The 25671-nt window shown below is 37.4% G+C and overlaps 1 protein-coding gene across 1 annotated transcript in view; it reads right to left on the reverse strand.

The window, feature by feature from the left end:
* The window catches only part of MICU2 (mitochondrial calcium uptake 2), a 133564-nt gene that overhangs the window by 15699 nt on the left and 92194 nt on the right, over nucleotides 1–25671 (reverse strand). Inside the window, exons 3-7 of the mRNA XM_053970285.1 lie at nucleotides 21895–21926; nucleotides 21707–21782; nucleotides 17004–17051; nucleotides 13058–13140; nucleotides 7178–7240 (exon numbers count right to left, since the gene is read on the reverse strand). Coding sequence (XP_053826260.1) covers nucleotides 7178–7240; nucleotides 13058–13140; nucleotides 17004–17051; nucleotides 21707–21782; nucleotides 21895–21926 — 302 coding nt within the window. The remainder of the gene's footprint in view (nucleotides 1–7177; nucleotides 7241–13057; nucleotides 13141–17003; nucleotides 17052–21706; nucleotides 21783–21894; nucleotides 21927–25671) is intronic.

Genomic DNA, 25671 nt, shown 5'->3' on the forward strand with positions numbered 1-25671 from the left:
CTATGTCTTTTATCTGGTTGAAGAGGTAAGATGAAAGACAAGAGTCTATTCATAAGATTTAATACTAATGGTTATTTAGCTTTCAGCATCATCAATAACAAGTCCCATTAGTCCCCCGTGTTTCATGCTTACTGCATACATGACACAGTTATTTTATAGCTAAAGCAGAAACATTCCTCATTTCTACTACAACCTACAGTTCACCAAATGCCAGTGATACGTGTTATGTGTGAGTGAACCTAGAAAAAACCACTTTTCAAGCCATATGCAAAGTGTACTTGCTGAACTTTTATCATTTAATTGCAGGCAAAAAATATTTAAATACCCACAAGACCCATTCTTCTGAAGTTTAAACACTGCAGATTACTGTGAAGACTGATGCATAAACATTGGTATATGCTTTTTTGAAAGCCAAAAGTCAAACATTCATGTATGCTTATTTGAAATTCAAACCCAAACTATTTATATCAGAATGCAAAGTTTTCTAAAAAGAAACAGAGAAGAATCCACATATCCCTCACTGCAGCTAGAGTGTAATCTGCTTTTTGTGGGTTTTGCTTATATGTTTAAAGGAGACTTGAAAAATGCAAGGAATAAATTTGCTAATGTAATTTTAAAAACTGAACTCATGATTACATAAATTAATGCTTCTAATTTAATTACTCCATATTATAATCAGTGTTGTATGAAAACAAACTGAAAAATGAGGTTTAAAACAACCTTTTCAAAACTAAGTCTGTGACAGAGAATTTTTTTTCTTCTATTAATGTTTCTCTAGTTACAAGCTAGAAGAAGGCATACAAACAATACCTACCTCATCTTATCTAAGATGACAAAGCCTATCCCAGGATTTATAACAAATATGCACCTACTTGTTGGCTACCTTCTTTATCAGTTGAAATTCCACAGTGAAACTGGCAGATGTCCAAACACTATGTTAGTGAGAGTTAAATATATTTTAAAACTACAAAACAGTACATTCCTTTAAAGCATAAAATGCAACAGGAGACCACAGAGACTACACCTTAAGGGTGAAATTTCAAAAATTGCTTTTCCTAGAGTTAATGCTATTAAATTAAAGTACATGTTAGTACATAATTCCTTTTTATCCACAGAATCATTAGGAGCTTTTGCTGCTGATCTGTATAAATTAGTACCGACATGACAAATCCTTGTTAGAAGATAATGAGAATTCTATTAATATTTCCAACACCTTGCCCTCGCAAGCTTGGGTAAAAGAATAACTTACACTTGGAATGTCTCTCTTATCAATAAGAATGAAATAGTAACCCAATCCCAGGCTGTAAAGCAGACCAGACTGGTAGATTTGAGTCACTATCTACACTGAGTGAAAGTTTGTATTCTGGTGTATAGGGCTACTTCAGGCCCTGGGATGGTGCGCCATAGGATTCTTTTGATCAGTGCATTTTACAGAAAGCTGAGGCACAGAGTGGAAAAAGGATCCCAGTGGTCTGAGTTTCATCTTGATACAAGCACAGGATGGGGCAGACACATGTATCACAACTGGGGAACTCAGACATGTTCCAGAATCCCAAAGACCACACAATCTGATGCCACACAAGTCTATGAACTAATGAATATGTGTGTACATATTACATACATAGGATAATTTTCCTAGAGTAATGTTAACGCCTCCTACACTTTTCAAAAGTATCATGAACTGCTGAATTATGCAATTATTCCTTTTTAAGCAAGATCAGATAACACAAGTTATTTCCTTATTACATTACATAGTCTGTTAACATAAGAGGCCTGATGCTGCAAAAACTGAGTCATGGGCAAAGACCTACCTAATCCTGTAGCTCCCCACTGAGCTTTTGACATTTAGGACCTGATACTGCAGCAAGTACCAACAAGTGTCACTGAGAAGAAACTTTATCGCACAGTGAGATGGGATTTTCAGAATAATGTACCTAACTGATTTTCAAAACTCATCTGAAATGTTAATAGACTTACTGTCTCTAGATTCTTACCACCTTTCCTTGCAGAATTTGCCTGAGGCATGACTGGAAAGCATTCATCATGATTAAAATCTGCAATTCGTTTCCTGTTCTCTTGCTGGCTTCCTGAGAGATGGTATTTGCTGTGCAATGTCTTACTTCACTAGAAATTGTAAAAATAATATGTATTTTGGATTGAATATTTTTTTTAGTTAAGACAGGAGACTGAGTAGATGGAAGAATGGGCAGAGAAGTGAAGTTGGGCAAGGAGGACAATACCTTAGTTTCTGTCTGCTAGTGATGTCCCAAATCTTTCCAAAGGTAAGACTAAATCTTTGCAAAATTTTCTGAGTCCACTTCTCTGCAATCCTTTTTGTCTTTAAGCTGCTAGCCCAGTCAATTCACCATGCCAGGCTTCTATCCCAGCCTAGCTTCACACACTACTAAAGAGAATTCAAGCTTTCTGTCATTTTGAGAGTCTCCCAGATGCTGGGATATATCCTATGACTCAGTTCTGGTAAGGAGGTTTAAAAGATGCGTCCATTATGAAATTAACTCTAACAGTTACAGTCAGTCAAAAGAACTGTAAGCAAGCCAGCTAGTGGGACTAGGAGATAGAGATGTCCAAAAGCAGTCCTTTTTGGCAAAGCCCAGTAGTCTCAAGTGGGCCCCAGAAGGAAACCGTGTCTTTTATGGTAAATCAACTTTCATCCTAATGTGAATCCATACTGAAGTTTTTCATGTTTTGCAATGCATTTTCTTACTAGGTAGGATTCAAGAATACCTCAGGTCTGATGCAGAAGGGCTGAATTGTGCACAGATGATTGTACAGAGGATATAACAGACAATATTTGAGAAGTCTGACAGAACATCTTCTAAACAATGAACAGCATCCAATAGCCCCTATAATTCCTATTACTGAGAGGATCAGTTCTTTTCTTAATGACAACTATTGTCATGGAATCACTCTGATGTACACTTAGGGCCTTTAGTAACGAAGAACATTGTAACTTCACAGACATCCTCAGGTTTCAGTGCATCACCCACAGTTCTGCATCAATTCATAAAGAGATACAGAATAAAAATGGTTTCCAGCCGATGGAGCTAAAACTAATCTGGGAATAGATGCTGCAGGAGATACTTTAAGCCCCAAACAGAAACAGGTTGAACCTTGTCTTCTTCTGAACAGGATGACTGCACCAAGCAGTTGGGGAATGGCACTGCTGCACTGCAAAGCCCTGCTGGCAGCCTGAGAAAGCAGCTCCTACACACAGCTGGGGACAGCTCCTCACAGGAACCCACGCCCTGCCTCTCTGTTGTGGCATACTTTAAAAATGTGACTCTGCACCAAAAAAAGAGATTCCATTATGAGGACCCCCCTCAGGAGGTGTGATGTGCTATGAAGCCCACTCTTTTGATCAAGGCAGACTTGGCCTCGAAGGCCAAGCACATCCTTCCTCAGCACGCACAAACCCTCTTGCTCTCGGTGCTGAAAATGGCTCGGGTGGCCTGCCACCAGCTCCCCAGCCAGCCCCTGCTCAAATATGTTTCCTTCTCTCTCGAGGTTACAATGTCATGAGACCATATGGAAAAATAAAATAATATCCTTGCCCATGAGGTAAAAAATGACCCAGCGCTTTTTCAATAATTTAGTATTTTGATGTCAGACAGTTTGGTTCTTTAGGGGGTTTACCTGTCTGGAGAATTTTCTTTAAAGCACAACATCACACTGCTCCTTGGTTTAAAGTATCTAAAAGCTTTTTAACAGAATTCAGTGTTAAACTGCTGACACAAAACATACATATTTATGTTGGAGAAGATAGGTCAAGAAAAAATGTGCATTCCATCTGAACTGAGAGGTTACAAGATTAATGACAAACTCTTCGGGGAGGGATATTAATTTTAGTCTTGGACTAGATTCTTGTGAAATTTGATGTGCTGCACCCCTGTTACAGAGTACTGCTGCACTAGAAGAGCATAGCTCCCAGCCACCACCTTCCTTCAGTTTTAAGCAGCCTTTAGTTACACTGAGTTACGCAGACTTAGAAGCCCTGAGTAGAAAACTTTAAACCAGGTTGAGATTCTAGAGAGCAGATGGGCAAGTTAAGATGACTTGCACAGTTCCTGTGGTTGAGGAGATGCATCACAACCTTCTGCAACCTTCTGCATCACAACATCTGCAGTGTCCGAAGGTCCAACTGTAAAACCTTGTCTTGACCAGGTAAGCAGAGAGAAACGTGTGAATGACTAATGTCATTTACTTCTTTTAGAACCACAAGACAAAAAAAAAAAAAAAAAAAAAAGAGAGAAGTAGACAGGCTAAAACAACTTATACTCAAATAACATGAAATTGTTCATGTGTGGGTCTAAAAGTACACTGCATATAGTCAGACAATTTCAGTTCCTAAGAATTCTTATGTCACTGCCTTTGTTGACTTCTGCACAATTTGCTCCAGTCTGATTAGAAAGAAGCAGACTCCAGTGTTTTAAGTCTGCCTGCAGCTCTCCTTCACTGTGTGTACCTCTGCTACAAGACTGCTAGATTGCCTGCTCTGCAAATCCAGCATGGAACTTCTTAAAGGTGGAGCCAGATAAAGCTGGGCAGATTTTTTTTTTTTTTTTTGCTTTTCTTCAGGCATCAATTATAATATTGGAAAAAGAAAAGCCCTCAATTGAAATATATGTATCTGGACAACCAATTCCACTGTAATCCCATTCAAGGGCCAAAACTATGTGGTGAAAATGTGAATTTAGGTGTGTAAGTCAAAGTGTCTATAAAAAGGCAGAGATACGAGCACCCTGAGAGAACAATAAACTGATTTTTCTTTTCCTTATACAGTAACTTGATGAGTATAAATTGGTATCATCATAAAGTAAATAAAAGACTGGGACCTTTGTCTACACAGGGAATACACCTGCATATACCTGCTAGTTAAACAAAGCTGCAGACTACCATTTAAACTGTATTTTCCTAGGTTGGTGACATTCGCCATCTGGTATCAGAGACTGGGTTTACTTTGAAAAAACAGCAAACTCATATGCAAATTGAGAAAGTGTTGTGGAAATAAAGAACCATTCCAGACACCAAAATTCTAATGCAGTATCACAACTTTCAAAAAACATAGTCAACTTAAACACCATATTTTTTTGCTTCATCTGTGGATTGCTTAAAGGCAATACTATGACTTACCATAATTATAAAAAATAAAGGGTAAAACCATGTCCAACGACTACACTGTATAGTCAGATTCACTGTTTACAAAGATAATAAATTTCTTTGGTGAAAAGCCGAGACAGGAAGAAAATAAAAATTAAGAGAAATGTGATAATTTGGATTTTGCCATGTAGAAATATAGAGACCATAATAATTTCAAGTTAGCTGTATTCCCCAAAGCTATTTAATTGTTTCATACTAGAATTCCATTTATAATCTTCTATGAAACTGTATTAAATAACATTTTCTGGGTACAATAACTTCAGATTTTTCTCAATGGAGAACTTTGAAGACAAATTTTGAAGCAAGACAAAAACAGAGACATTCCAGCTTAGGTATTTAATTAGCTGACAATAAGCTTATGTGTTTATAACTAATCTGTCCAACTGTATCAAAGTTTCTCTGGAAATTTTATACTATAGCTGTGCATTCATGCAGAATAAAGATCCTTTTTCTTTCACTGTCATGACATTTAAGTCTCAATTGAAATAGGTTTTGAGGAGCAGACAACCCTATTAATCCTAGCTATTTTAATCTGGTGATTGATTAAAAGATTCAAGAAAGGAGATGGTTGTTTGTCGATCAAACAATTTTTAACTCAACTTTGAATATACACTGAGGGAGGAAAACTTTTCTGAATCAGAAGACAGTTCATGTCTAATAAATGTTAAGGGTGTCAGCAACAGCCACTTCCGCTTTTTCCTCAGGCATGTGAAAAAGTAAAGAACATGAGCAACTCTTTGTAGAAACTGCTGATGCATGATTTACAAAGCAGAGCTCTCTATAAATTCCTTATTGAATGCTTCCAATATGAGCAGCCACTGCCTCATGCCCTGTATAAACTGAAAGCTTACAGCCAACAGCAAGTTGTTGATGTAAGCAGCATCTTTTAGTAATGGAGACAATCCAACTGTACTCTCCCCTTCTTTAGAATCACAGAATGATGTAGATTGGAGAAGATCTCTAAGATTATTGAGTCCAACCATTAACCCAGTACTGCCAAGTCCCTCACTAAACCATGTCTCTATGCACCACATCCACATGTATTTTGCATGCTTTCAGGGATGGTGATTCCACCATTTCCCTGGGCATCCTGTTACAGTGCTTGACCAATGTCAGTGAAAGTATTTTCCTAATATCCAATCTAAACCTCCCCCGGTGTAACTTGAGACCATTTTCGCTTGTCCCACCAGTTGTAACATGGTTCACTAGCTTCTTTGGAGGTGTTTCAGTATGCTCAGGATTCCCCCTCTCTGTTTTCAGTCTCACTCAAGGTCACCCAGGCTACAGAATATCTTGTCTTTGTGCTGATTACAGACTCAAGAAGAGACTCTACCTGAGAAGAAGGGAGGCTGCAGGTGGCTGGATTCAGGGGAAAACAGAAGAGACCAGGAACTTCCCTGTCCCTTTCACTGATGAGATATATTTACTATTTGCTAGTGGTCTGCAAAACAGTGCAACTTCTTTCCCAGGTGGACAATCATACTCTAGGATTGTTTCTTCTGGTCTGCATCTATGCTGCCTCTTTCTGGAAATGGACTTAACTAAAATAATCCTTGCCTTTGTCACCTCAGTGACAATAACCACATTTCAAACCAATTCAGAATAAGCTGATATCACTGCAACAGCAGCACTTAGGTAACCTTAAGCTATAGATTTCCATTTGGAAAGCCTTCTATTCTCATACGGCAATATGGAGCTCTTCCTGAGATTTTCATAAATAGAAGCGAGTTACTTTGAAAGAGAGGCTCACAGAAACCAACCAACCAAGTGAATACACAATCATGAAATACTCTGATTGCATCCATTTCATCAGAAGGCTCAGAAATGACAAACATTTTTCTTCCCCAGTTAGAAAGCAGCTGACAAATAATGGTGTTTCATTTAATTAAAGCACTAATACTTAGGCTTATATACTTATCTAAAAACTCTGAAGAAAATAACAAAGTTCATGGGAAACACGAAAATGTTTTTGTGAGGAAAATGTATCTCTATTTCATACCCGAAGTACAGTTTCGTCTCCAGCTGCTTTCAAGTCATCTTCCTTCCCAATGATTCTCTGTAGCTGTATTTGTTGAAACAGGAGAAAAGAACAGGAAAATGACAAATTTGATTTTATAAGAGCCTTCTTTTTCTGAACCTTGACTTAATTGCACCTTTTCTTAACTATATATTTCTGCAAGGTTCTCTAGTCATGACAAAATATTTGCATACTTGAATATTTTGCTATTCAGACACACTTTTTCCTAGGAATGTCTTATCTACTGTGGTTAATATAACCAAACATGAATCTATCTCTTGCAGCCCAGTGCTTACTCTATTTTTAGAGGGTAGATTTCCAGCTCCAGAAGCTTAGTTTTCACTTCAGAAGATTTTGGAAGTCTGGGGTATAACATCAAGGATCATTCCAGAAATAATAATTATCCTGATTTTCATGCTGTCCTTCTAGATAGTTTTACATAGTTCTGTAATAAACAGGATCTTCTGGACATGAAAAACATACCTGTTCAAATGAGGTACTGTACAACTAATAATAAAGAATAACTTAATTCAATAAGAAAACATTTTTTTCAGAACTGGCATTAGGCAGAATGTGGTTTGAGTTTTCCCCTCCACCCTTGGAAAAAATTAATCTTGAATGTATTAGCTAAGAAGATTTTTAGAATTACTGAAATGACTCACATTTAAAAACATAACTTCCACTGTCCCAAATAAAGCTTTAAGGTAATATAAACAGTGCACTAATTTGCAGTACGTCAAGTATGTCAGAGTTGCAAGGTTTCTTTGACTGTATTTCAGCTTCAGAGATGAACACTGCCACAAGAATGAGTGATTTAATATAGCACAAAGTACACCTACCTTTCAGACATTTGCATGAATCCTCAAAAGGACAGCAGAAATGAAAGAACAAAGGACTTAATACATTTCAGGTAGAGATATGGAATCACACTGATCACTCTGGATTTGGAGATTTTAAAAGATGCTTTTAAAGCTCAAGGATTTAAAAACTTCTGGTTTGCTTCTCAAACATTTCTGAGTGATTTCTCAACCTGCTCATTAAAACTGCTCATTACCAAATTTCCACAGTCATTATTCTGTGGAGTTTTTTTTTTTTTTTTTTTTTTGGTCTTCAGAGAAGCAGTATGAGTTTGTTTGGGTTTTTTTTTTATCCTCATTTGTTTAGTTTCTCAGGATGCTTACTTTCTATTATTAGTTTTAAATTGCATGTCTTGATAGTATTCACCAAAAGAAATGCTGTAAAACAAGGCAATAATTAAACACCACTTGTTCCTCCAAATTATCTTAATTTTTGATCATTTACAAAACAAACTACTAGTACAGTAAAAGCATTACGAATTTCTTCATAGCAAAATAGCATTATAGAGCTGTGGGTAAAACCACAACTACTTGTCCATATTCTCATTGAGAAATCACTTTTTTTTCTTACCTGAAAAATCAATCATTTGATCACACATAAGGAATAAAACTGCAATTACTTTCCAAACAGGAGAAAAATGAAATTTTTCTCTTTTGGATTTTATTTCTAAAGGACTCTTAAAAAAAATCTGCAGAGTAGATTTCAGTAGCAGAGACTACTGAAGAGCACAGACACACAGCATAATTATTTTCACAAGTATTCTGAAAGATTTCACTTATTGTTTTCTTACACTGTATGTAAATTCTTAGAGTGCTTGAAACTATTTCCAGAAGTCTATTGATTTTTTTTTCAGCATAGTGCAGCAACTACTCACAGAGGGAGAAGAATTCTGCCCTCAAGAAATGGACTCCTCCATGTAACATTTATTTGTATTTAATATTTATACCTGCTCACCACTCACTATAATAATGGCTAATTCAAAGATAATGAGACTTATTATGCACAAGTGAAGCCTTTACTGAAGACAGAAGTAGTCTGTTCTGAACGAGCCTTTCTGGCTGAAAGATTATGTCTGTCTGTAAAAAAAAAGGTGTTTTTGCATCTTCCAGTTGCTTGAGAGAGATCAGTGCTTGTGGATGCTCTAAGATCACAGAATTGCTCTGTGCCACAGGTGCTGAGCATTGGGTGCTGGCTCATTCAGCCCTAGATGAAGCTCTACAAGTATTTTGTGGTATCTGCTCTCCAGCAGAAGTGTATAAGACAGTCTACTTAGAAAGTCTAAGTCATACAGCTCTTGCATGTGCCATCAGAGCTACTCTTCATTTATTCCCAGTAGTTTTGAACTGTCATTAATTTTACTTAGACATCTTTAATCAGGACAGATTTAGACAGTTAGGGAAATTCCTTACTTGCTGGGGCTTTTGGGAACTTTGGTAGCCTTATTCTTGGTGGGAGGTCTCAGATTAATGTGCATGGGTTATTATGGGTCTGGAAATCCCCCTCACCAAGTCTCAAGTAAATGTCTTGGAAGTGCAGAGTTCATAGAAGTATCTTACTGTCCTCACAGAGATGCAGATAACATGGCTCTGAGAAATGATTCTGCACTCTGGCAGGGGCTGATTAAAGGGTGGCAACTAACATCTGTAAGCATGCCATTTCTACCTCGTCTTCTTCACCCTGGAGTTCCAGGGCAAAGCAACAAAACCCTCTTGGCCCTAATACTGAAATGTCTCTTGTACTGTGACTGTTTACCACTGAAACGTGGATTAAGCAGAATTATACTGGCTTCAATAAAAAAAAACAGGGAGGAGAGAGAACAAGAGTATCCCTGTGAAGGGAAATCAGGAAAATGTGCACTGAAGTTGAAAGGCTACAGAGGACAAGATGAACTCCCTTATTGAAAATATGGGATTGCATTCAAGATCTCCTTTCCCAAACATCAATTTTTTTTAGTAGAGAACACTGGGAAATTCTGCATCTCCCACTCCTGAAGTGCCTGATCCAAACAGGTTTGAACAGCCTATATCCCATCACATAATGCAGGCACTGAGGGCTGACTGGGGTTGGAGTTTCTCTTGTCACAGTCTCCCTTTCCTGAATGACTTGCTTGACACATCTTATGCCTGTACATCCAGGAACATGTGAAAATTGAGATATACACAATCCAAAGAATGATGGACATTTTGCAAACCATAAGGGAAGTTCTTACCTCAAAGACTCTACAGTCTAGATCAGCAGACTCTACAGTCAGACAACACAGACATACACAGAAGTCTAATCAGTAGATAACAGTGGGAAATGGGGAGCACAAGAGGTGACAAAGCAAGAGAGTGAACCAGCAATGAAATTTCTTTTCCCACTGTGCCCTGTCTAGAGACACTGCCTCCTGATTACTCCTTCTTCACTATTCTTTTCCACTGTGTTTTCCTTACATACATTTCCTGATGCTAATGTCAAATATAGTGTGGAAATCACAATAGAATAGTTCAGATATATTTTCCTAGGATGCCAACTGGGACAAGACAAATGACAGATCAGCCACATAATTTACTGATTTATTAGCTATCTAGAAACTTTCTATGAGGCATATAGAACTAGAGTATGCAGATTAACATACACTTATTTCCACATTCTTACATTCCAAAATTTTTATTTTTAAACCTAATCTATAAAGTTTTGCTTGAAAATAGCCTCCTCTGTGAATATTAACAAAACAATCACAAGAGAAAACTCATCTTCTGACTGACTTGCATCCTGTGGGACTTCTTTGAATTTAATGATTCTTGTGAGTTGACAAAGTAATTTATATGGGTTTTTTTTTTACCACTCTATATTATTTGATCAATACAGCCCAAAAAGGAAATGCAAAGTAACAATCTATCTAACTAGAATAATGTTCATTTAGCTTGATTGCCTCTACAGAAATCAAATTATTTTAATGATTTATATAATGTTTTCACCTTTACATTTGATGACTTTCTGTTGTTTATACTGGCTGATTCAATTAGAATACCTGAATTGGGTGATAATATTAAATATATAACATATTTCTCATCTCCCCAAAGAGCAGTGTAAGAATCTCCTTATTTGCTTAACTGATAGTACCTTTTTAAAGAAAGCACTGTTAATGTGGCATTTTGGTGCAGAGGCACTACAAGCTGAACATGTTCACTTGTGTTCATGAAGTTACTTTTGCTTGTAACATATTGTTTTGCAGCTGAATAATACAGCCATAACAGACTTATTTTGGTAATCAGGGCACTGCTAGTCTGATAACAATTCAATATGATTGCACCTGGTTTAGTAGGGTAAAAATACAGGCTTTATTAGAATTGGATTTATTTTTAATCAGTACAATAATTAACACTTTAACAGAACAAATTCTTCAAAATTAAAAGATCTTGTGTAGCAACAAATGGGTGTAGGGCTGTACTGCTTTTGGCTGGGGTAGAGTTAATTTCCTTCACAGGGGCTGGTGTGGGAGTATGTTTTAGATTTGTGCTGAGCAGAGGGCTGATAACACAGAGATGTTTTTGTTATTGCTGAGCAGGGCTTACACAGAGTCAAGGCCTTTTCTGCTTTTGTACTGCCATGCTGGGGAGGGGGCTGGGGGTGCTTGTGAGGCTGGGAGGGGACACAGCCAGGACAGGTGACCCCAACTGACCAAAGGGACATTCCAGACCATGTGACATCATGCTCTGTGCATAAAGTGGGGGAAGGAGGAAGAGGAGGACATTTGCACCAATGGCTTTTGTCTTCCCAAGTCTCCATTACATGTGGTGGGTCCCTGCTCTCATGGGGCTGGCTGAACAGGGTCTGCGCATGGGAAGCAGTGAATTTCTTGATTTACTTTGCTTGTGTGCATGGCTTTGGCTTTGCCTATTAAAATGTCTTTATCTCAACCCATTCTCCTACCCTTCTGATTCTCTCCCTCATCCAGCTGGTGGGGGAAAGAACATGCAGCATGACAAAGGTATCTGCAGGTTCAGTTATGGGCTTCTGGTAACACTGTCTTGGAAAATTATCTAATTTGAAGTATTATTTTCAAATAGTATTACTAAGTCTAGAAGTATTTTTGCAACATTTTAGAATAGATTTAAAGTATGACTCATCAATTATAACCTTGCTAAGAAACAATTCACTGAAAAAAAGGTGCTAAGTGCAAAACACATGAACAGCTATTCTGTTATTAATCAAGAGGTCCATCTTTAATAGTTTTAGATTTTAAGGTTCTCTAGAGACATGAGTTCAAGATCAGCTTTAATGTCACCCTAGTGACAGAAAGTAATTTGAATTACAGTAGCTATGTCAGCTTCGTATAAAATTGTGTCTCCACTTACCTCCAATATGAATTAAGGATCTGAAATAAGTTGAGGGATTCTATTTAAAATTATGATTGCTAATTCTGCATTCAACTTTTGACAAGAAGTACATAGTTAGTCTCCTGTTAAATATTTAGAAGTTGAATATGCTATATAATGAAGCCTATTCTTCTTAAAAACATCAGAGCAAGATTTTCTTAGTTTTTAAAGTATCTACCTTTCTCCCCCATAGTTTAGACATAATATGGGAAAAAAACCTGCTGTTTCTCTTCAAAGTGTGAATTGATAAAAAACTTTCTGCAACAGCAAGCAAAATTAATAAACACCAAAAGAGGATGGGGAATTAAAGAAATTATTCAACATATTAAGAAAACAAAAGACTCTTCCAGATCATTATTTAAATTAGCTCATGGGATTAATGGATATACACTAATTCTTACCTTCCCAGCAGCAGATATTTACTTACAGTTCGAAGGTACCATTTATACAAATGGATTCAATTATGATAAGTACTTTTATCACAATACTTCAATATGTGCTCCTTTCATATAAAATATTTTAGTATGCATGTCTAGATCATAGACTGGACTAAAAAATAGGCTTGATGATTTTAATGAATCTTCATTGAGCAAATATAACCCATGGATCTATTTAAAATTAAAACATATGTAAATACACCTACCTTAAAGAATTCTTTCTTTTCAACTTGTTCATTGCCATCTGCATCCAACATTTTAAACGCAATCTGAAGTCCAGTCTGGGGTTCTGCAACAAATTTTAAAAGAACTGTATTGAAAATATCACACACTTACACTAGAACTCAAATACCAAATGTAAAATGAGTATTGACTCTGGTTCAGTTCTCCACACCTCTTCCAATACAAGCAAACTGTTTAAACACCTTTTTACTATAATTTCAAGGGATAATTAATGCAATGGCGAAGTAAGAAATGCCAGCAGTACCTAAGTGCAAGCCATGAATGTCCATCTGACTCCAACGAAAATACTGTATTTCTTACTGGCCAGGTCTTAAGATATTCCCAAAGGATGTCCCTCTAATCCCATGTCACTTCTGCAGTCTAGCTCTGCCTTGTTTATAAGAGCTCCTTTTTAGGTGCAAAGAGTGGAAAACTATTTCTGGCCATTTTTGACAAAAGCATGTTTTGTGTGACTCCCACCAGGATTATTTTTTTCAGAAATTCTACACAATTTTACCCTGCATTTCCTTCACCGAGTGGATGTTTCTTTTCAACACAAAATGTAATGAGTTCTGAATCTTGAAAACACTATAAAAGCATGGTGTGTTTCAAGCTCCTTCCCACAATTTCCTGATCTTAATTTGCTTACAGGAGGTGGCCTTGAACATTGGCAAGCCCACACAGGAGCAGCATGCTGCTGAAACATAGCTACAGTTCACTATGGTAGCCCTTATCCCAGTAATCTCTGGAGCAGGTGAATTAATGCCAAAATCCAGTCATGTCATATGAAAGCCATGGACTTATTGTCTCTGGAATATATTGATGCTTCCAAGAACAATGCTGGACTCATGAGGGCAGCAAAGTAGTGTCTCTAAAAAACTCCAATGTCTTCAGAGTTTTTCTTCTGGAAATATATTCTTCTAGTTGCATTCTGTAAAGTTTTAAGCCTTGCTTTTTTTTAAGAGAATCTTTCTGCAAGGGGAACAAGTTAAAGAAATATCCCATTTCTTTTAAATCATAACAAGATGGTTAAAGAAAGTACTATTTTTACATTTTAAAAATAACTACTTCTTCAGCAGTCAACTAATATTCTGTGTGAAGCAATCTTGTGATGCAGGGGTATTTTATAAATACCACTGCAATCTGTACAGCAGCACTCTCTGCAGCAACTGGGTTGATTTAATACTCAAAACTGGCTTCCTTTCCATGGAAATGCCACATGCTAAATTTGTGTTACTAGTACAAAAGCAAGAAAAGGCTATCTAATAACATATTTAGAGAATAAAAGTAATTGATGCATTTAATAGCAATTCATACCATCTGTGTTCCAATTTTCAGATAAGAGAGCTGTTAGTGAAAATATAGACCTAAAGCTGCTTATACTGTTCAGAGATGACATACTTATCTGATATGATGTAACCCCAAAGGTATGTGTTTGTAAAATAAGCATAGTTCAAAGACTACCACAGATATATTTGTATTTAATTAGAATCAGGCAAAATTCCAAAATCTGAACAGAGAGCTCCATCCTGGCTGTGAGTGCAGGTTAGACCTAGGCGCTTCCTCTCCTAATATTCCTGCATTGACCAAGCTGTCAACTTGTGTGACTGGATAATTGAAACAAAGCTCTAAGTAAAGGTGACAACTTCAGTTCCTGGGCTTCTTCACCAGGCAGGGCCCCATTAACCTATTGCTAGAAATGAAATTCAATATAGCACTGGAAGAAAAACGACTGTGATGACACAAGGCACATAGAAAAGAGAAAAGAAGGTATTGAGGGAAAAAATAAAACCTTTGTCTGTCACAAAATTATATTTTCAAGTTCAGTGTTTTTACAGACTCTGATTTTGTACGACAGACAGCATGGGCTCGTCAGCAGCGTGGAACCAGGAGTCTGAGGACTCTTTTTCCATTTCCCTATTGCTCAGTTGGTGACTTGGAAGCAATTTAAATATTGATGCCTGCTTTAAGAAATCTCACATTAATTCTCACTAGTGAGAGAGACAGGTTGTGTAACTCAGGGCTGACTGACAGGGGATACTTGTTAGGCAAAGATAGAGGCACTAACGCTTGTTGACATTTGCTTTCAAACTGATCAGTATAACCCTCTGTGTAACCAAAGCAGCAACATTACCACTGCATTTTTATCCTGCATTAAAAGGTGCATTGTTTTTGAGGTTCAATACATTCCTATATAAATTCTGTGAAAAACAATGTTACTTGATTGTCTGGAGAAGTGGAACAACTTTCTCTGATACTGCTTCAATTTTCTAGTTGTTTCAGCCAGTAAGTCAGCATGAATTCACTTTCAACTGCCATAAATTTCTAAAGAAATAGAATATTTGTCACTTATTCCTGCAACTTTAAGGTATTCTTCTGAAGTCACAATTTGGTTGTCATAGTTGTCCTTTTTTAACATAAATTCGTCTTTTTTTGCGTTGCAACAAATACTTTGAAATCAGAATCCTACCTGGGCTTAACTCCTGTCTCTGATTTTAAAAGCCACTTGAACACATGGTATAACTCATGTTCAAGGAGTGTATAGCACAGGACAGTCACCACTGCTGAAGCCGTGTATTTGTATGTTAAAGCTTAATGCATACCTATATGTATGTAATTTAATACTGTGTACTAGCTAAAGTTGCCAAAGAGATTATCCACCCTTCATGCTGTGCAACAGGAACTAATGCAGTTCTGCTGAGAAATGAGGTAAGCTGCAGAAAGGCCACTGGAATTGTGCAAGAGGTGCATAATAATGGAAGGCTGGACATATTCTCTCCACTCTGTGGAGACCAACATTATTTGCTCATACTACACCATGAGAGGGTGGATTTCCAGAGCAAGGAAAATTTGTCAATTTATTTAAGGCCAGCCATGGACCTTGCAGCCATGGAAGAGATAGGGGTCACACGAGAGTGATGCCTCTACAGTCTGTCAGGAAAGAAGTGACCGCTTCCTTCTGTCCTTTCCCCATGCACTGATACAATAAATCTATTATGCCTGGCTTTGTCCCTTGCTGAAAATGTTAGACTTGTATAAATCAGTCAAACAAGACTGCATGCAGACTATTCTGTGGACTATTTCATGGACATGCACATGGACTACTTCACTACTGCTCTAGGGGTCTCACCTGTAATGCTCATTGACACATCTCAAATCTCGGCATTTTTAAGCATCACCTACACATCAGAACAAAACAGGGGGGTAGCAAGCATGGCACAGAGAAAGTACCAGACAATCCCAGATCACTTCCATGCAAAAAACAAAAAAATGACTGTTGCTTGTAGATGCAGCAAGTACCAAACAAAAGTTGTTTTTAAAAAAAGTGTTTGACAGAAAAAGGAAGGAAGTAAAGGAGGGGAGCTGAAATGCATGTACAATACTTGGAGGAAATAAAGTCAAAAGGAACAGAGGATAAAGAAAATGGACTTTACAGTCAGACAAAAAGACACTGAAAAATTCTGCTCTTTATGTATTGCATCCATTGCAAATCTGAACACAATAAAAACAGGCAATTACCTCTAAGACACTACAACACTTTTTCACACCCCTGCATAAGCTTTATTGCTAATGTCTCATTGTCCAAAATTATTAAAACTACTATCCAGAAGAAAAATTATTTATCTTCCCATCCAGTTCTTCTCCTTATTATGTGATTCTGTAACCAACGTCTCCCCCCTCTCAAAGGATTTCAAAGACTTTTCTGATCCCATGGTGCAGGAAGTAGCGTAATTTTTGAAGTATTGCTATGGGCCAATGACGACACTGATGTCCACTTATATTTATGCACTGTCACTCTATATACAATAGTTTTTTATGTTTTACTATAATGCAGAAATTTAGAAGCTAAAAATATCAGAAGGAAAGTTCCTGGTAAACTCTTAGTAGCTGAGTATTTGTGCCTATATATTTTAAATATATAATACTTACTCGTAAGAATTGTCAGCAAAAACAGATACTCTGCATAAGATATCAACCCTGAAAAAAAAGTTTAAAAATTACTTGTGGAAAAACCCAAAAACTTACAGCAAAATTTGAAAGATTAAATCTTACAAATATAAAAAAATGTAGTTTGGCATTGTATTAAATACGTGTATTAAAGTAAGCCAAGTTACTATTTAATAAATTTTTTACTTCTGTTTTTAGTACTCTGAGGGTAAAATTCCCTAACCCCAGACCCATCAATGTTCATGTCTAACCAAGAAAGTAAGGTTTATTTGGTATTAACAAAAGGCTTACACTAAATCTTTGGAGTCTCACTGAAAATATTCAATGTTTATATAAAAGACATATAAATTAAATGTGCTTTGTCACATTTAGTACCTGGGAGGAGAACTACTCGAACATTACCCTGAAGGATCAAAGTCCTCCATCCTTTGGCAGGCTCGCAAAAGGCGGAGAATAGCTTCCCTCTAATTCTCAGGGGAACACGGCAACACGCAAAGCTGCCAAGCTGCTAGATTGTGCTGATAGTACTGCTGGGCCCTGTGCCAAGAGGAGGCTTCTTTTTTTTTTTTTTTTTTAAATAGGAACATGTCCTTTCTACAAGGTGAAAGTATTTTCCCCTCTTTTGAAGGAAAATTCCAGTGTTTTCTTTTGAAATACCGCCTTAAGTGAAAAGCCTGAACAAACACAAAGATGTGATAGCGTCAAAATAGAGTGTGCAAGCTAAAGATAGAGAGTGCAGAATGAGGGTGGCTAAACAAGAGAATCTGAGCCATCTGCCCTGCAATAATGTTTGGGGAAAAAAATGTAAAGGGCTTTTTTATAAATCACTTTTCAAAATAACTGAGCTACTTTTAACTTGTGAGCTAAACATTGTATAATGCTGAAGCTGCTTAAAATAATGAAGTTCAAACATGCCTATCTGTGCAAAGATAAACTATTTTTGTAATTTATATTTAGTTAATTGATAGATAAGAAGCCCACTTAAGCTTCAGTGATAAAAAATTAACTTCTGATAAACTACTATGCAGAAGCAACAGCATTTGTATTTGACCTCAGATAGCAACTTAACACTTCTAAGTACCAGAGCTCAGAAATATTAAATTGCTAAATGCAGGAGTCTGAAAATATGAGAACAAGTCTTAGCTAAAGTGAAGTCTAATGCTGATCCTGTTGCCAACACACTGTGGTTCCATATCTCAGCTTTCCTCTCCATCAAAATAAGACTATTTACCCTATTATCCTACATGAATTGTGTTAATCAGCACAATACCACAATCATACACACTGTGGAAATAAAACATACTTTCATCTCAAAGACTTAGTCCTGCTTACAACTTTTAGCATTTCTGTCATTGCAAGAATGCAAATTATTATTTTCATTGCTGTAAAACCTGGAATTGTATTCTTAGATGAAACATCTAGGTTTTCTACAAGTTCAAAATCAAATAAACAGAAAAAGAACTCCTGTCCCATTTTTTTAGCTTATATGCCTAAGACAAGATAAAAAAAAAAAAAAAAAGAAAAGATAGAAACAAATAGGTGGCAAAAAGAATCAAGCAAATAGTGCGAAAAGCAGTGATCAAGATTCCTAATTTTGTTTTGTGCGTGACATAGCAAAAGAACATTTAAGGGAAGAACATAAAGGAAGACAAGGAGACAACTTCTCAGGTCTGTATAGAAAACACCTCCCAGTCAAGGACTGCAGTGGTGTCAGCACAAAGACCCCTGACTGAAAATGTAACCACCAAGCAATGAAGGATGGCATTGCTGGGCAAGGAGAAGTGGGAGTCTGCCCCTCAGCTGTCTTGAGATGTTCTGCATGGCATAGTCTAAGGAAAACCTGGAAGCTGAAGACAAGTGGTTTATGCTAGGTAAAACAGAACACGGATATGCCAGTGTAGGAATGCAAAATAAGAGATGAGACACTCAAAGAAGTTGTAGAAAAAAACGAGTTTATCAAAGCTTTTGAGAGGATATTAACATGGCAGATTATGGTTGTAAAAGTCTGAGGAAAAAAAAGTTGTAATAATTGAGATACAAAATACTGAGCCCCTGGAGAGTTTTAGCTTTATAGATAGACAGGGTCCATTACACTACATAAAATTTTGCAGAAAGAATCTGCAAATTTTTTATGGAGATGGTAAGATGTAAAGAAAAGATCAATTTGAAGACAACACCCTACTGACTGGCTCAAGGAAGAAGCACCTGAATTGAAGAGGACTGGAAAGAGCAGTTTTGAAAGAAATGGCAGGAGTTTTCATACTGTAATCTAACTGAAAAGTTGCTATAGTGAAATTGGTAAATATAATAAAAGTATGTAGAAATATTCTGGATTATTCTTTAAAACTTGACTCAATGCTTTACAGAAAATTCATGAGTTGCCTGATATTTTCTGGAAGACTTAATTTATTATAATATTTTTAAATTTGTGGACTAATTTCAATTTAAAAATTTATTTTAATTTTATTGTCCTTTTACTACATGCAGTGAGTGGCCAACTTACCTCATCCATAAAGTAAAGGAAATATTTTGGTAACTTTCTTTTTTATTCTACAGTAATCATTACAAAGGTACTCAAATTAAAAGATGTAACACAGCAAATTAAAAAACCCAAAATAAGACAACCCACTGAAAATTAAATTAATATCCAAGCAAAATTTAAAAGATAAAAGCTTCACACACTGTTGAATGACTCAGCATACTTGCAGCCAAGAATGTGAAGTTTGCATTGGCAAAATACTGTCATTTTCTAATGCTAAAGGGACCTTCCCCAACCCCCCCTAGAAATATCTGTCCTCAAACTGACTAACAACTGCTGACAGAACAATATTCTTATTGCTGAATAAATCATAAGTGTACCTACAAAATATGACACAAATTTTAAAACTGCCCACTAGAAGGCAGAATCCCCTAGCATTACATTTTACAAACCAGACTGATGGCAGTTTTCTGTCTCCTTGACATTTAAAGAACAATTGGAAGGTAGTTAAAATAACCTCAGCTAAACAGCTGGACAGGGGGTAGATTCATTATTCTGGTACTTGTAAAAGCATAAATATTTTCATTTTTAAACTGTGATAATAATGCATCTCACATTTTTAAACTGTGATAATAATGCAAAGCAAAAGCATCAAAGTCACTAAACAGGAATCATGACCAAAAATTGTAAAAACTCTGATTGTTGTGGGGACATATGGATGACAGCACTGAATGTTTCTGCATCATCTCAAACTCCTACCTGACTTTTGAAGGACAGAGATTCAAAGACACAGTGTTAAGCAAGGGCAGATCTTTGCCAGAATGCAGAAGACACCAACTCTGAGTGTATCACTGAGCCTACTTTGTGCCAAGTACTCAGCTGGGAGAGGTGCAGTAAGAGAAAGCTGCATTGATATGCTGTTTTCAGTTTCTCTTTGTGGATTCCTGGTTTTCCCAGGCAGCATGCTCTGGGGATTTGCAGTGTCCACCACGAGAAAAAGAAAGGCTCTAAACATGCAGGTAAAGAGAGAGAATATCCAAAAATTCAAGACTGAGAATGCTTTAAGCTAAATCCTGGCAAAGCATGTGATGATTGGAAAAGGCAGGGAATGACAGTTTCGTACAAAATCCAGCCTCTCCCAGGATATTAAAAATTGTTAATTTGTTCAGAGATGTTTCGGGGCTTTTGGGGTATGCTGGGGCTTTCAGGAGCAGACTGACAAGCAAGGCACCCAGCTGGAGACTCTTGCAGGTCTGCACAAGGATGCAAGAAATGAACTGCAGGCAGAAGAGGCCGTGAGACCAAAGGGTAGGTGAAATGCTGCAGGCTGAGATCGAGGACTGCTCTCTTGGCACAAGCTTCCAGCCATGTCTGAGGATCTGCTGTGCATTGAGAGAGCATGGCTCATACCTGCCAAGGAACTGCAGCAGTGCAATAGAAGCTTTATTTTCCAGAAACATCCACAGGATAAGGGATTCAGGCTGAACTGTATGATACAGAAAGTTTGTGAATAGGCGCTGTTGGTCTTTCTCATTAGTTTGGGAATTTTGGTCTTTTGTTACTGTGAAATGGTTAATTGCTCATCTATTTGGTTTTCTTGATCCTCTTGTTTGTTTTCTCTCTTCAATTAATTTATGTTAATGAGATGTTTATTTGGTGTTCTTTAATCCCCTGTTGTTACACTAACAATATCCCCACTCTTAGTATTCTCTTTTATGTAGTCCAATATAAAGTGGAAATGCTGGGTGAAAAGAAAACAAAGCACATCAACACTGTGAAGGGTCACAGAGCTCCCAAAGAGAGAGAAATAAGTTCAACTGCTCTTGGAATCAGGGATACCACTTAATGTAACTAGGTACAAGTTTTACTTTTATTCATAGTTTCCATGTATTTAAGTTATATAGAGGAACAGTCAGGTTATTAACAAAAAGTCTTAAAAGTCCATTTTGTGTTCAAGTCATCCCTTTAGCCCTTTCCTCTTCCAAGTAGGCTTTTCAGTTTCTTTCATGTCTCCTCCTGCACCTAAGAAGGCTTTCAATTCCCAGCCTCTTTACTCTCTCTTGTATAACTGAGAGATTTGCCAAGGAGGCAGCTACTGGCTAGATGAGGATGAAATAAAATCCATGAAAACCTCTTTAAAAATACATTCAGCTCATACCATATAATGAGATAAAAAGCAAGATGTATTATCAAAAGTGCTCATTACCTTTATCACCAAGCTCTCTAAAAAAGGTTGGTCCTGGTTTAGCTTTGGCAACATACAGCAATGCAGCATCTACCTCCTTTAAAGACACAAACAAGAAAATATAATGCCAGTTTTGAAAGAGACTTAATCACTTCAGTAACAGAAAGAATGCAAGTTCTTTTGAAGAAGGAAAGGAACATTTTGCTTACCTTTTTTGTCAGCTTCTTGGCTGAGGCTTTGCCTATAATAAAAAAAAAATCATCATCATTCAATAACAAACTGGCTTTGAACTTTGATCAGGTTCTGTGGCATTTCTTCAGATTTTTATGGGAAAATGCTAAGTAATATGAAACAGAATACTTTGCAACAGACAGTTTGTTTCTAATTCCCATAATGATCATGAAAGGACAAGATTTAAAAATAATATGAGCAGTCTGTTCAAATGTTCTCTCAGCCTAGATTAAAGCACAGCCTACTTTCATATCGATGACCAACTTACTAGTATGACTTTGCATACTGTGAGCTACAAATGTTGCACAGATTCCAAGACTACACTATACAGCAAGAAACAGCTGTAGTATTTACAAAGGGATTTCCATGCACACATGATAGTCCTTGAACTGCAGGTTGAGTATGTGAAAGCTAAGAAATACTAAAAAAAAAAAAAAGAAAAAAAAAATTTAAAATGTTGATGTTTCTATTAAGCAGACGTAAATTGAACAACTCTGCTTTCTGAAAGAGCATCAGATAAAACTCATGCAACTCCTAAGTGTTTCTCAGCAGGTTCAAGTGTATACACTCAAATAGGGGAGCCACTGGCAGTATAGGTTATGCTCCTGTGTAAATCACATGTTTGAGGAGCTGCAATGTATCTGTACATATGTATGTAGCTGCAATGTATCAAAAGTGGAACATTCCAGCTGGTTAGACAGGGATCACAGAAACCCTATCGTCATGGACCTGCAGGAGCTGTGCATGTCCCTTCTCAATCTACCTCCTCAGCACTTCTCATACAGTTCTCCAAACCCTGTTGTCCTTCACTCTTACCTCTCTCAGCCCATCACGCTCTTCCTTCATCACTGTTTCCTCTGGATTCCAGCCAGCCATTCCCTCCTATTTATTTACACTGAGTAAGCACAAACTGAGCCACTTGGATATGCTCTGTGGACTGGTGCCCCTGTGTGCAGCAGCCTGCTTTGCTCCATGCTTGGTCTCCAAGGCTACTTTGCTGCTTCACAGGCATTTTGCATCCAAAGGGTCACCAGTGCAGCACCACTATCTGGAAATGGCCATGATGGAGGCAGCATGGTGGGCGGCTGTCAACAAACATCTACTAAGCATTTTCACAGACCCATAATTTGGCCAGACAGAGGTGCTTTGTCAGTAAAATAGTGAATTTCCACAGTGCTGGCAAATGGCACGCCCAGCTGCAAGGAGTCTCCACTGGCAACTTTTGGCTTGGAACATCTCAACCAGCAATAGCTAATTTTTCAGCACAGGCAAACCAGTACACTGGCCTCTGCTCCCTCAACTAGCAGTAACAGTTTTGCTGATAAATTCCACTCCTCACATCCCCTCCCCCAAATCAGCCTAAGGCAGACACCTGGCACATAACATTTCAACACAAATGTTTAAGTTTGACAAAAGTTATAAGCATCTAAAATTAGGGTTTTAATACTGGAGTGTTGAGTGACCCCAGCAACAGGTGCTGCCAGTACCACCTGTTACTGTGGATGAATACATTTTTGTGCAATGCCTGTACACACATTTACACCCATATATACACACATATATAAAGCTCCATAGGTAGATACCTTTTAAGTATAACAATGCATGAAATCCTCTACTTTGCCTCATTTGAGACAAAAGAAGTCAGACTGATAACAGAGTGGGAGAAGCAGCAACAACAGTTATATCCAGTACGGCTGAGTCCTGAGCAGTGTGATGTAACACCACAGTTGCATCTAACACCAGTCCCTGCTGCAGAGCATTTTCATGAATGGCTGCTTAGGAAATTAAGTGATTTAGATCTCAGCTTTGAAATGTCACTGCTTCTGTACAGCACGTTTCAATGTGAAACTGAACTTAAGCTGTTTTTTTGGCCCACCTAGAGAGCAGCCTTACTGAAGGGAATGAGTCAGGCTGTAGGTCTGCAAAAAACAGTATCTGAAAGAAAAAAGGGGAAACCACCCTGCAGTATTTCTCACTGTACATGCTCCTTGCACTTGCTGTCTGCACTGAAGCCAGCCATATACTCTTATTTGGTTAACAGCAACTCCATTCATTTGATTCTCCTGGTGATCCCAAGAACATCACATCTGGATCAGCGCCTGCTACCACAGCAGTGTAGTGGGGAGTAGCCTTTTGCCAGCATCCAGGAGGACAATGAAAGGAGACAAGCTGAACTCTGCGAGCTGGAACAGCAAAGGCATGGATATGTGATGCAAGGTAAGGAGAAAGCACTTGGAGGTACAGCTGAGACAACAGCTGGCCAAGTTTGTGAGGCTGTACACTTGAGTCTGTGCTGCTCTTCATGTTGCATTCAGCACAATGCTGAAACTCTTCAGCTACACAGTTTTGGGAACAACATATCCTCACTGAGAACTACCAGATATTGATAAAAATTAAGAAAGGGAAGGGAAGTCTATTGTAGAGGTACAGACTCTTCACCAGTCAGCACTTGCAACTGCAACTGCCAAGAGCTCACAGAAATGGCTGTGGCAGCCATCAACATCTGTCCTCTTACATCCAGCCACAGTCACCCTCCATAGGATATTTAAGATACTGACATGTTGACCTCTTTCAGAGGTGAAAAGACAGTAACAATGATACAGAGATGCTTATGCTACCCTTGCATGGGTTAAAGGACTGGTAGAGAGAAAGAAGTCTTTGCTGAATGGCAGAAGAGGGAGAGAAGAGTCATAATCATCCCAGGACGTGGTGAGAGGCAGCACCAGGTGGGTCAGAATCAGTCCTTGAAGCAACTGGACAAGAGGCAGCTGCCACAGTAAGACAAGAAAAAAGGCAGGAGATAAAGGAACCAATTGAGAGAGAAACAAGGAGATTTCTACTTTTCAAAGCAGTAAACACAGCAAAGTAATAAATATGGAGTCCTTTAATGATGCTTTTCTCACATGGGCAGATGTCACCCAGCACGTGTACTGGAAGGTAGGAATCTTTTGGAAAAAACACCCCGACACTAAGGACAGTAGTGTTATTTTTCATACTGGGATTTGTGTAAGATATTAGAATACAATCTTATAATAATTTAAACTGTAGAATGAGTTTCCTCCAATAATTATTTTAATGTTTTCTAAGAATTACATCCAGTTATATTTTATTGGTATTGTCACCATATAAAATAATGTGTGAAGACTCAAATCTCTGTTTTCACTAGGAAACATACTTCTTGAATGCTAATTTAGCTCTTGGTGCTTATTTTCTCAATTTATTTACTTCTTAACAGTGAGAACCCTTTAAATGCCAACAAGGAAAGCTCTATTAATATCAAATGTACAGCCCTCTGAGGAATCAGATCTTTTAAGACCTTGTCTAAAATAATTAGGAGAAGGTTAACTCTTCTCTGCAGAAGATGCACTGCAATGGTTTGAACAGTTTTCTTACCCAGCTTGTACACTGAAGAAAAAAGGTGCCTCTTTTTTTCTGTGAATTAAATATTGATCCTATCATTCCTCACACATGACTACAAATATATCAAGATCTAAGTCTCTCTCTGAGGACTACAGGCAATAGATGTAATTATTAGGGACTATTTAATCTAATAAGTAAAAGATCTGCATGTTTCAATTTTCTTTAGTTTTTTTCTTTTACTTTATTAGATTCTAACTAATTGGAAAATTAATGACACAGTACCAAACTTGTTTGTAGTAGTTAGTCTTTCATATGAAAAAAGAAACTTGTAATTTTTATTGTTTTGACCTTGATTAAATAAGAACAACTTTTTTTTTTTTTTTTTCCTACAGACC

Source organism: Vidua macroura, chromosome 2, assembly GCF_024509145.1.
Source record: "Vidua macroura isolate BioBank_ID:100142 chromosome 2, ASM2450914v1, whole genome shotgun sequence".
NCBI classification, from domain to species: Eukaryota; Metazoa; Chordata; class Aves; order Passeriformes; family Viduidae; genus Vidua; species Vidua macroura.